General features: G+C 48.9%; 1 protein-coding gene across 5 annotated transcripts in view; it reads left to right on the top strand.

Moving 5' to 3' along the window:
• The first annotated feature begins 1,701 nt into the window (after positions 1 to 1,701).
• VPS35L (VPS35 endosomal protein sorting factor like) overlaps positions 1,702 to 13,062 on the top strand; it is a 115,953-nt gene continuing 104,592 nt past the window's right edge. For 4 of the 5 annotated variants that reach the window (XR_009256369.1, XM_058709818.1, XM_058709817.1 and 1 more), the window contains exons 1-2: positions 2,256 to 2,321; positions 12,149 to 12,248. Coding sequence is in view for 3 of the 5 variants with exons in the window: in XM_058709818.1 (XP_058565801.1) it covers positions 2,305 to 2,321; positions 12,149 to 12,248 (117 nt within the window). In the remaining 2 variants the exon portion in view is untranslated. Of the gene's footprint in view, positions 1,818 to 2,255; positions 2,322 to 12,148; positions 12,249 to 13,062 lie in introns of those variants that run through there. The other variant, XM_058709819.1, reaches the window with a different exon arrangement.

Below are 13,062 nucleotides of genomic sequence, written 5' to 3'. Positions count from 1 at the left end.
AATTCTTCAATTTCTTGAGGTGGTTTGCTTCTTGGCCCCCGTGGGTGCTAACAGCCCGCTCCGGAAGCGCGCGGTGCAGCGGTGCACCTGGCGCCGTGGGCGCTGCACCAGCCGGGTCGCCCCCGGCCCCGGTCCCCAGCGGGCGTGTTAACGCGAGCCCGCGCCGGTCCGCACGCGCAGGCGACGGCAGGTTACCCCGGAGAGAAAAGCTCTGAAGGCGCAACGGGCTCCTTTGCCTGCCTGCAAGCTCAGCTCCAGCCAGGGGCGTGCTGACCGCGTGCCAGGCATTTCAGAATCTCCCCACACCTGAGTCTTGAACTAGTTCTAGAATGAGTTCTAGACTAATTTCCCAGGTGAAGACACCAGGACCCGGGGTGCGAAACTCCGTGTGCCGTCAGAGGGCCCGGAGTATATTATTCCGTTGTTTCTTGGGAAAGTGGTTTATGTGCTGTCAGACCAGGCTCTTGCAAAGAAAAGGGGGATGAGATGCCGCCTCGAGATTGAGCACGTCCTCCCATCAGGTCGGTTAACCCGCAGTCGCTCCCGCTAAGGGCACTTCCTGGCTTCAAGCAGTGCACCTGCAGTGGCTCCCGAACAGGTGGCCGTGGTAGTGACCTCAGGTTTGCGGTGAGGGGCACGTGAGATGCCCGCAGGGCGCCTGTTACAGCAGGCGTTCAGTATGCGGTAGTTGCTAGGAAATTATATATATATTATATATATAGTAACCCGAGTATGTATGTGTGTACATATATATGTATGTATATATACGTATGTATATATATATGTATGTATGTATATGTATGTATATATATGTGTATATGTACGTATGTATATATATGTATGTATATATGTGTGTGTATGTGTGTGTGTGTGTATAGACACACACACACACACATACATAGTAACCCGAGAAAACACGACAGCATAAGTTCTGGGGTTGAAACGGGTGTCCACCTTTACAGAAACGTACAGCTTTCTCAAGCTGGGTGAGAAGCTAGCCCCAACTTCCTCATGTGATTTAGCTCCAGACGAAGGCGGTCTATTCGGATCGAGGGCAACCCTTAGAGACGCGGGGAGGGGAAAGCGTCGGCATGGTTTACCCCAGCCAAACAGCGAATTAACTGTAAAACCGCACGAACCCCACAGACCCTTTCCCCACACCCAGCCACGGTTAGCGTCTTCGCTCCATCTGTCTCCGGATTCTTGTTAGCACCCAGAAGGCGAAGGTGGGTTAGGCAGCCTGCTGCCCCTTCTCAAACACTCTGTACATTAGTGTTGCGGACACGCCTCCCGGAGGGGGGCGGGGGGGGGGGGGGGGCTATGTCTGCCCTTTACAATCATGGCAACTGGCGGACGACACAGGCGCCTTGCCCCTCACAATTATGGCATCGCGCACGACGCAGGGGAAATGCGTTCGCCCCTTACTATCATGGCACCACAGTAGCCCACCAGGAAGGGCGCCCATCACAATCATGGCGCCATAGGGGCCCTCAGCGAAAGCACGCCCACCCCCTCGTATTGATGGCGCCGCGGACAGCGCTCCGGAAGTATGTTCGCCCCTCACAATCATGGCGTCGCAGTGCAGCGGCAGTGTGTCTGCCCATTGCAACAACGGTGCCGGCAAACGGCATAAGCATCGGTCTTTCGACACTGGCGCCCACCCCCACAACTAAGTGCTGGCTGACGGCGTAATCTGGGCACTGAGGGCGGACGTTTGTTCTCACAATCATGGTGGCACAATTACGGCCTCTAGGATAGTGCCCCGGAAGTTTACCTGCCCTTCACAATCATGGCATCTGGGGAGGCGCTCTAGAAGTGTACGTACCCTCCGGAAGTGGTGGACGGGATGGGGGTGGGGAGACGTATGCCTGACCTTCACAATCATGGCGTCGCGGACCACTCAGCGGAAGTTTGCCTGCCCCTTAGGATCACGGTGCCCACAGCGTTGGCTCTTCGATGCTGGTTCCCGTCCCCACAACCGTTTTTGAGTGAGGGCATCTACCCTTCACAATCATGGCGTCACAGCACAACGGAAGTGCGTTTGCCACTCACGATCATGGCGCCGACGAAAGGCTAGCAGACGTGCGTTGCCCCTCATGATTATGGCGCCGACGAACTGCTCAGTGTGTCCGTCCGCCCCTCACAATCATGGCGCTCCCAAGGCTCAGCTGCTGAGCATCTGCCCCTTTCAATCATGGCGGCCAGAGCGGAGCGAGGCGGGGCGGGGCGGGGCGGGGCAGGGCGGGGTATGGGAGGGAAAAACGGGCTGGCGGTCCTGGTGCAACTGCTCATGTGACCGGGAAGATGGCCGTCTTTCCCTGGTAAGGAAGAAGCGGTGGTTAGTTTGGGAGAGGGACTATATCTGCTGTCTCTGCGAGTGTGAGCTTGTGTGAGTCAACGGGAATTGCTTTCTTGGTGAGGTGCTGGTGGAGCCTCCCATTCCGTACCCGGTTGTTTTGGCCGCAGAATCCCCGGCCGCTACCCTGGTCCACAAGAGGTCCCTGAGGCCCCACGGGTGGTTCCCTCCCGGCTACCCGTTCCTTGCACCTTTCACGCTCCCCTCTCCATTCACTCCCTAGAGAAAACTCAAGTTCCCCGGCTTCCTGTGTCCGAGGTTCTGGGGGCGCTGCGTGCAAAGAGTGGTGGAGTCAGCTCGGTCTGGACGATAGGGGACACCTAGCTGTTTCCAGTGCTACTCGGCTCACCTGGAGGACACTCGATTGCTTCTCTGTGAAATGGCTGCCCTTCGTCCCACTGTGTGCAGGGCTTCCCGCTGGGCACTGGGGATGCACAGTCTTCGGACGTACCCCTTGGCCTTAAGGAGTTAGTTTAGTGGAGCAGACACACCGAGTAGAAGGGTCATGAGATGTAATTTCACCTGGGCCTTGGGGAAGGCTTGAGAAAGGCAGACCCTTACATGGGTTTCGGAGAGTGAATAAGAGCTCAGAACAGGCGGGGACAGCGTGTGCTCTGGCTGACCGGCCGGGCAGGGCTCTTGTGGTTGGAGTAGCTGGGAGTGGCTCAAGCTGAGGGTCCCGCCGTGCTGTGTGTGCGGGAAGAAGTCAACAAGCTGTGATGGTTCTAGTGGGTTTATTTGGGAATTAGATGGGAGGTCTACCCTGCATCTCAGAAAGGGAGAGGAGGGTTTTTTGTTTTTTTGTTTTTTTTGATTTAAATCGAAGCTAATTAACACACAGCGTGGTAATGGTTTCAGGAGTAGAATTTAGTGATCACAGCAAGTGCCCTCCTAATGCCCATCAGCCAAGTTAGCTCACCCCCCCCCCCACACCCCTCCAATAACCCTCAGTTTGTTCTGAGTTTGAGTCTTTTCTGGTTTGCCTCCCTCTCTGTTTTTATCTTATTTTTGCTTTCTTTCCCCTGTGTTCATCTTCCCCTATGTTTTGTTTCTTAAATTCCACATATGAGTGAAATCATATGATATTTGTCTTTCTCTGACTTATTTCGATTGGCATAATACATTCTAGTTCCATCCATGTTGTTGCAAGTGGCAAGATTGCATTCTTTTTGATCTTTGAGTAATAGTCCACACACACACACCCCACATCTTCTTTATCCATTCATCACTGTGGACGTGTGGGCACTTTCCATGATTTGGCTCTTGTTGATAGAACTGCTATAAACATTGGGGTGCATGTGCCTCTTCGAATCAGCCTTTTTGTATCCTTTGGATAAATATCTAGTAGTGCAATTGCTGGGTCGTAGGGTAGCTCTATTTTTAATTAAAAAATTTTTTCTTTTAACGTTTATTTGTTATTGAGAGACGGAGATAGACCATGAGCATGGGAGGGACAGAGAGAGGGGGAGACACAGAATCCAAAGCAGGCTTCTGTCTCCCAGCTGTCAGCACAGAGCCCGATGCGGGACTCGAACTCACAAACTGCAAGATACGACCTGATCCGAAGTCGGACACTTAACCGACTGAGCCACCCAGGTGCCCCTCTATTTTTAATTTTTTGAAGAACCTCCACACTGTTTTCCAGAGTGGTTGCACCAGCTTGCATTCCCACCAACTGTGCAAAAGTGTTCCCCTTTCTCTGCATCCTCGTCTACGTCCATTGTCTCCTGAGTTGTTCATTTTAACCATTCTGGCAGGTGTGAGGTGGTAGGGAAATCACTTTCTGATCTTTCTTTCCAAATGTGGTTTCCCGTGAATGAGTAAGTGAGCAAATGAAAGAATATACAGCCCTAGACTCTTGAAATATTGACATTTAAGCAGCTTCCTTCCAAAGGAAGGAATCCTCAAAACCCATTTTTCCTCAAAATCCATTTTTTAATCCTCAGAACCCATTTTTCAGATGAGGTCATGGAGGCAGACAGGTGAAGCAGTTAGTCTTTTTTTTAATGTTGGTTTATTTTTGAGAGAGAGCGAGCGCGCTTGTGAGCAGGGGAGGGGCAGAGTGGGGGAGGGCAGAGCGAGAGGGAGACATAGAATCCGAAGCAGGCTGCAGGCTCTGAACTGTCAGCACAGAGTGTGACGCAGGGCTGAACCCACGAACCGTGAGATTATGACCTCAGCTGAAGTCGGACACTTAACCCACTGAGCCAGCCAGGCGCCCCTTTCCAAATTCTTGATACATTAAATCTGGATTGAATGCCACTCAGTTTCCTTGGATCTAGTGATTCGAAGCACCTTTTAGGGAATCATTAAGGTTTAAACACCAAGAACAATGAAAAACGTCTGGCTTCAATTAACTTGTCTGCAATTTTCTGATCAGAAAATCCCGGGGAGATGGTCTTTTAATCTCTGCTTCCCAGAACATTTTTACCTGTGACAGTTTTACTTTAAATCACAAACAGAGGTGCCATACGCCTTTTAACTTGTAGGGTTTCCAGAGTTCCTAAGCTGACTGTGCTCTCGACATTCCTGTGGCAGCCCCTGTTCACCCTAAAGTCTCCCAAGACTTGTTCTTCAAATTAAAAGAACTGCGTTTTAACCCTGGTCGTGCCTGGCATGGGGTTTGGCAGAAAGGAGGGGCAGTAGTAGTCTGTGGGGTGAGTGAGGAAACAGAGAAGGTCTACAGAGGAGAAATGTGTTTCTGTCACTAAATTTGACATTTACAGAGACGTGTGTGTGCGCACGCCAGGCACGGTGTTAAGTGTTGAATGTGCAGCATCCCATTTAATCCTCAAAACCCATTTTTCAGATGAGGTCATGGAGGCAGACAGGTGAAGCAGTTAGTTTCCTTAAAGTGGTACAGCCTTCAAGGAGCAGTGAGGTGTGGAGTCCAGAGGCTGTGATCCTAACCTTTCCCAGCAGCTGGACCTCCCACCCATGCCCTGGGCTGCGGGGCTATAAATCACCCGAGGGAATTTGCTAATGTGCAGACCCTGATCTGTGGTATTTCCACACTCCCCTGGTGATGCCCTTGCAAAGTGATCTGTGAGCCACACTTTGAGTAGCCAGCGGCCAGGCCAGGAGTGGAGGTGGGAAATGTTGGCCTTTTTTTCTGTGGCAGCTGCCAAGGATGCACACGAGCCTTTGGAAGCTGGGATGATGGGGGATTTTTACCGGCTGCTGTGTTCTGGGGGGGAAAAAAAGCAAGGTAGGGATTTCTAGAAAATGCCCGCTGGGGGGCGCTGTTGGCCTTAGCAAAGACCGGGCATTGACAACCATGCTTTTTAGCATCTCAAACATTGGGTAAACCGCTGAGCCTGACCGGGAATTTGAGGGAATAATGGAAGAAGCGATAGAAAGATCAAAATATAGCTGTTTGATGTGGAATTTCGAAAGGGGTAAATGATTCCTTTTTTTTTTTTTTTTTACATTTCTCCAGAAACTATTTATTTTTTTCCCCAAGGAATTCCTTCCCTTCAAACTTGTAAAAAAACAAACAAACAAAAAACTATTTCGGGACGCCTGGGTGGCTCAGTAGGATAGGTGTCTGACCCTTGGCTTCTGCTCAGGCCATGATCTTGTGGTTGTGGGATTGAACCCCATGTTGGGCTCAGCACTGAATGTGGAGCTTGCTTGGGATTGTCTCTCTCTCTCTCTGCCCCTCCTCCCTCATCCAAATAAATTATTTCAAAGCTTGGTTCTTTAAAAGAAAAACTAGACAAAGGTAGACAATTGCTTAAGGTTCTTAAGATGACCCATGGATGGTCTCCAGAGCTCCTTCCTGCATGAGAGTCAGGCTGCCTCGGTTTTTGTGTCCCTGTCACGTGCTGCTGTCCCCTCAACTCTAAGCCTCAGCTTCTCTGAAAAATGGGCGTAATGATAGCATCTTAGCATTAGGCAGTTGGTTAAACAAGGAAGTGCAGGGAAAGGGCTTGGCCTGGATCCTGCTGTACAGCAAGTCCATTGTAAACGAGAACTATTATTTGATTCTGTGTATCCAGTCACCCTGTTCTTGGGATACAGTCTTGCTCAGCTGTGGATTGATTTGTTAATGATTATTACAGGGATGAAAAACATTTGCAACTGAATTTCAGGTCTGGTTACATTTCTACTCATTCCACTAGATTAACCTTTCAGAGTTCTATTGATAAAGGTAAGAATGATCTGAAGAGAGAAAAAGTGTAATTTGATTTTTAAACTCCCTTATGGCCACTGATGACTGTTATTCCAGTTTCCTTATTCTTGGGGGGGGGGGTCTTTATTTTATAAATCAGGGATTGGCTGGCAGCATATTAAAGGGAGTCGGGAGGTACTTGGAGGGAACTGAGTTGGTTAAGCGTCCAACTCTTTATTTCAGCTCAGGTCATGATCTCACAGATTGTGAGTTCAAGCCCTGCATCAGGCTCTGCACTGACAGGGTGGAGCCTGTTTGGGATTCTCTCTCTCCCTCTCTCCTCCTCCCCTGCTCATGCTCAGTCGCTCTCTGTCTCTCAAAAAAAAAAAAAACAAAAAAAAAAAAAAACCTTAAAAAAAATTAAAGGGAGTCAGGAAGAATATTTCATATTTTTGGAAGGGGAGGACTGGTATGCTTGGTAAATGTGACCCAGAGAGACCAGGCAATATATCGTGATAGGGGTTTTCCTTTCCAAAAAATAAAAAGTAGTGGGGTGCCTGGGTGGCTCAGTCGGTTGAGCATTCAACTCTTGATTTCAGCTCAGGTCATGATCCCAGGGTTGTGGGATCGAGCCCCATTTTGGGTTCCATGCTGAATGTCGAGCCTGCTCGAGATTCTCTGCCCCCTCCCCCACCAAAAGAGGTGAAAACAGTAGTTCTTTAAAAAAATAAATAAAACATAGAAAGTAGAGATGAATTTGTATTGTTGACTGGCCTTCCTCCTTTCGTGCTCACAAAGCTATATTTATTTAGAAAGGGATAGAAGTCAAATGACCTGGGATCTCTGTTCTCTCATACTGAGTAGGTTTCTGGGTGGGTGGGCTCACCCATAAGGCTGACTGCAGGGTGTTAGTTGGATTTGGCGTTCCTTAAGTACTAGTGAAGGCATACAGCTGTGAGTAGGGCAGAGGGTGAATTCAGGGGACGCTCAGGCCGATGAACAAAGGGGACCAGCTTTACACTCTTTGAGACCTAATTCTCCACGGGGTTTTTAAGGCTTTTTTTAATATTTATTTTTGAGAGAGAGACAGAGCGCGCGCACACGTGAGTGGGGGAGAGGCAGAGAGAGAGAGAGAGAGGGAGACACAGAATTGGAAGCAGGCTCCAGGCTCCAAGCTGTCAGCACAGAGCCTGATGTGGGACTCGAACCCACGAACCCCGAGATCATGACCTGGGCCGAAGTTGGACACTCAACTGACTGAGCCACCCAGGCGCCCCAGTTCTCCATGTTTTTAAATTGTTTCCCTTTTGATGAGCCGGAGAACAGTCAAGCTGCTCCCTGCAACACTTTGCCCAGAAACGTCCTCCTGCAAATACCCTGTTCCGTCGCATACAAGTTCTGCCGTCCACAGGACACCAGGGTGTGAGCACAGTCCGGGACGCCGGGTCCTGACTGGAATCGCCTCTCCGTGTCCAGTAGCACAGTCCCCGTTTCCATCTGCGGCCTCGCTGGTCTGGCCTAGGCCGTCTGTTCCACCAGCTTCTGTTTGCAACCCCTGGCGTCTTCTCCAGGAGGTCTGAGGCTTTCTCTGCAGCTCTCCAAGCCCTCACCGTCATCGCCCCTGACCGTTCACTTGGGATGGTGGCTTTTCTTGCCGGTCTTGGAAAACTCTTCCAGCCTGTGCCCATTCCGGTTCCAGACTCGCTTCCTCGTTTTTAGGTATTTGTTAAGGCAGCAGCCCCACTTCTCAGTCCGAGGCTTAGTCCGTTCGAGCTGCTGCTGTAAAAAAAAAAAAAAGAAAAGAAAAGAAAAAAAAACACAGATGCGGCAACTTACAACAAAAAATATTTGTTTCTCCTGGAGGCTGGACGTCTGGCCAGCCCGGTGAGGCGAGGCGCCTCCTGCTTTTCACCCAGTGCCTGCACTGCGTGTCTTCACGGGGCGGGGGCTCTCTGGGGTCCCGGTTATCATGCGGCTCCTCCCTTGAGACCTCATCACCTCCCAAAGGCGAGGTTAGGATTTCAGTCAGTGAATTTGGGGGGTTGGGGGCGGTGGGGACAAACATTCATACCATAGTGCCTCTTCTGTGCTGGTTGACCTGAGTTTTAATTCTACCTCTGTTTTATTTTATTTATTTTTTTATTTTAGAGAGCAGGGGAGAGGGGCAGAGGGAGAGAGAGAGAGAATCTGAAGCAGGCTTAGCGTGGGGCTCGACTCGGGGCTCAATCCCACAACCCAGGGATCATGACCTGAGCAGAAGTCAAGAGTTAGATGCAGACACTTAACCCCCTGAGCCACCCAGGTGCCCCCTACACATATTTTAAATACTATAAGCTACTGTTTTTTGTGGTCACTAATCTCTTTATACACACCTTTACCTTTTTTTTTTTTACTCTTCGATATGTATGCATAGCCTATACATATGTACATACATGTATACACAGTGTGTATGCACATATATACTATGTATATAGTTTTTTGTTTTCAGCTGGGATCATTTTGTTTCTCTGTGTAGCTTTTTTTTATTTTCTATTTTTTTATTTTTATTTTTTTTTACTACTTTCAGAATCACACTACAATTAAATGTGCTTCTACTTATTTTTTATTTTTTATTTTTTTCAATATATGAAGTTTATTGTCAAATTGGTTTCCATACAACACCCAGTGCTCATCCCAAAAGGTGCCCTCCTCAGTACCCATCACCCACCCTCCCCTCCCTCCCACCCCCCATCAACCCTCAGTTTGTTCTCAGTTTTTAAGAGTCTCTTATGCTTTGGCTCTCTCCCACTCTAACCTCTTTTTTTTTTCTTCCTTCCCCTCCCCCATGGGTTTCTGTTAAGTTTCTCAGTATCCACATAAGAGTGAAACCATATGGTATCTGTCTTTCTCTGTATGGCTTATTTCACTTAGCATCACACTCTCCACTTCCATCCACGTTGCTACAAAGGGCCGTATTTCATTCTTTCTCATTGCCACGTAGTACTCCATTGTGTATATAAACCACAATTTTTTTATCTATTCATCAGTTGATGGACATTTAGGCTCTTTCCATCATTTGGCTATTGTTGAGAGTGCTGCTATAAACATTGGGGTACAAGTGCCCCTATGCATCCGTACTCCTGTATCCCTTGGGTCAATTCCTACTAGTGCTATTGCTGGGTCATAGGGTAGGTCTATTTTTAATTTTTTGAGGAACCTCCACACTGTTTTCCAGAGTGGCTGCACCAGTTTGCATTCCCACCAACAGTGCAAGAGGGTTCCCATTTCTCCACATCCTCGCCAGCATCTATAGTCTCCTGATTGGTTCATTTTGGCCACTCTGACTGGCGTGAGGTGATATCTGAGTGTGGTTTTGATTTGTATTTCCCTGATGAGGAGCGACGTTGAGCATCTTTTCATGTGCCTGTTGGCCATCCGGATGTCTTCTTTAGAGAAGTGTCTATTCATGTTTTCTGCCCATTTCTTCACTGGGATTTTTGTTTTTCGGGTGTGGAGTTTGGTGAGCTCTTTATAAGATTTGACCGATATGTCATTTGCAAATATCTTTTCCCATTCCGTTGGTTGCCTTTTAGTTTTGTTGGTTGTTTCCTTTGCTGTGCAGAAGCTTTTTATCTTCATAAGGTCCCAGTAGTTCATTTTTGCTTTTAATTCCCTTGCCTTTGGGGATGTGTCAAGTAAGAAATTGCTACGGCTGAGGTTAGAGAGGTCTTTTCCTGCTTTCTCCTCTAGGGTTTTGATGGTTTCCTGTCTCACATTCAGGTCCTTTATCCATTTTGAGTTTATTTTTGTGAATGGTGTGAGAAAGTGGTCTAGTTTCAATCTTCTGCATGTTGCTGAAGATTTGTTAAAGAGACTGTCTTTTTTCCATTGGATATTCTTTCCTGCTTTGTCAAAGATGAGTTGGCCATACGTTTGTGGGTCTAGTTCTGGGGTTTCAATTCTATTCCATTGGTCTATGTGTCTGTTTTTGTGCCAATACCATGCTGTCTTGATGATGACAGCTTTGTAGTAGAGGCTAAAGTCTGGGATGGTGATGCCTCCTGCTTTGGTCTTCTTCTTCAAAATTACTTTGGCTATTCGGGGCCTTTTGTGTTTCCATATGAATTTTAGAATTGCTTGTTCTAGCTTCGAGAAGAATGCTGGTGCAATTTTGATTGGGATTGCATTGAATGTGTAGATAGCTTTGGGTAGTATTGACATTTTGACAATATTTATTCTTCCAATCCGTGTAGCTTTTTTTTTAAGTGTAGTTCTGTACATGCTGTTGTTGGTTTTTCTTTAACGGGAAACTCTTTCCGTCATGACTGAAGGACCGTTTCACTAGGTGCAGGGTTTTTGTCTGGCAGTTAATTTCTTTGGTACTTCACTGGTACGATCCCTTTGTCTGCTGGCTCTCCTCTTTGCTGAGACAGTAATATAATCGTCACCCTTTGAAAATAAGGTGTCTTTATTCGTTCTAAGAAATCCTCTATTTTTAGCCATTTTACTATGAAGGCCCTAAGTATGGTTTTTGTTTTCTTTTTTGCGTGGGTCCTGCTTGGGGCATGCGTGTTTCTTGAATCTATAGTTTGAGGTCTTTAGTTTGGAACAATTCTATTTTGGTTTAAAAAAAATTTTTTTTTTTTTTTTAAAGTTTATTTACTTAGAAGGCGTGTGTACAAGCAAGGGAGGGTCGGCAGAGGAGGGGGCTGGGTAGAGAGAGAGAATCCCAAGCAGGCTCCACACTGTTAGCTCAGAGCCTGATGCGGTACTCGAACCCACAAACTGAGAGATCATGACCTGAGCCAAAACCAAGTGTCAGAAGCTCAACTGACTGAGCCCCCCCAGGCGCCCCTAGTTTGGAAGAATCTTAGCTGCCATCCCTTCACATACTGCTGCTGCCCATTCCTCTTCCCATTTTTCTCTGCCCGTTCTGAGACCTTCCCTTCCGCCCCGAGGCCTTTCACACTGCTCTTCTTCCCATGTGTTTTCCTCTCGTGCCTCAGTGTGGATACTTTGTCCCCTTGTCTATCTCGTGATCCCTTCACAAGACCCATGAAATCGGGTGCTCTTTGTCTACTTCTCGCTCAGCTACTTTCTCTGGCTCCACAGCGTTCGTGAACTTGGTGGGGAGAGCAGGGCCGGCTTTCTCCCTCCCCCTGCACGCCCCTCTCTTCAGCTCCTCCTTGGGCGCTGGCTGTCGGGGGGAGAACAGTGTGTGGGGGAGAGTTGACCTCACTTCATCCAGTGCCCTTGGTTCTGGCGTCTGGCCTCACGGGTCCCGGATCCCTGGGTGGCATTGTGCACCTTCAAACTGAGTGTTAAAATTCTCTGCAGCGTTTCTTGGGCTGGGTAGAAATACTGTTGCAGGGGCGCCTGGGTGGCTCAGTCGGTTAAGTGTCCGACTTCAGCTCAGGTCACGATCTCGCGGTCCGTGAGTTCAAGCCCCGCGTCAGGCTCTGGGTTGATGGCTCAGAGCCCTGGAGCCTGTTTCCGATTCTGTGTCTCCCTCTCTCTGACCCTCCCCCGTTCATGCTCTGTCTCTCTCTGTCTCAAAAATAAATATAAAAAAAAAAAAAAAAAAAAGAAATACTGTTGCACCATGAGCCGCTGTAGCCCTGAGAAGGTCTGAGCAGATGGTTTGAATGTGTTCTGTATCTCCTTCAACTGATGGTGGCGGTCTGGGATTTGTCCGCCAGGCACTCCCGGGGGAGGAACTACAAGGCAGAGTTTGCGTCCTGCCGGCTGGAGGCTGTGCCACTGGAGTTTGGGGACTATCACCCGCTGAAGCCCATAACCGTAAGTTTTGTCACGAGGCCCTCTCTAACCTCTCTAACCTCTCACTCCTCAAAATGACAAGCCGGGTTCTTGGGTCTTTCCCACTTGCCGGCCGGAGCTGCTTTTGCACATTTCTATCGGCCACTTTGTTCCCAGGCCCTGGTTTTCGTGACGTTGACCTCACCCACCGTCATGTTCCTTGTGCCCTTGCTCACATTTGTGAGGTTGTCACGAGCGGGTGATGCCTTTGCTCCTGATGTGGGCGTATAAACGAAATCCCTTCTTAAGTTTGCCTGTCCTGAAGATGCTGTTCTGAATGGCGTCTTCATCTGTGTGAGTTACTTAAAAAGCAAAGTGAAAAGCAGGCCAGTGATATAGATGGTCCCTCTCTTCTGGGTTAGCACTGTTTCACCAGCAGATAATAGAAGCTGTGTGGCTGTCATCACAGGTGGGGGTGAGGGTGACAGACACATACCTTAGAATGCCCAGAGGCCATTGCATAAAGCAGGAGGTCACAGCTGGAGTGTCTGCCCTCCCCCTCCCCCCCCCCAGGCCCTGTGGGCTTGTAGAGTCACGACCGAGACACCAGTGGGTCGTTTCCAATCTGAGAACTCACTCCCGTGGACACAGACCAGCCACATCAGCTCCAGGCTTCCATCCTGCAGCTTTCGTGACACGAGAGCAGGGAGTTTCTCTTTTCTGGTTCTGTGTCCCTCCCTGACCCAGCCTGGTGCCCCGGGGAAGGGAATGTGCTGACTGACTGGGTTGGGGTAGAACCCCTCCACCCCAACCAGGCCTGTAGGAGCCGAGAGTCGGGGAGGGCCACTTTCCCAGA

Source organism: Neofelis nebulosa, chromosome 18 (assembly GCF_028018385.1).
Source record: "Neofelis nebulosa isolate mNeoNeb1 chromosome 18, mNeoNeb1.pri, whole genome shotgun sequence".
Lineage (NCBI taxonomy): Eukaryota > Metazoa > Chordata > Mammalia > Carnivora > Felidae > Neofelis > Neofelis nebulosa.
This window is presented reverse-complemented; position numbering and strand designations above follow the sequence as displayed.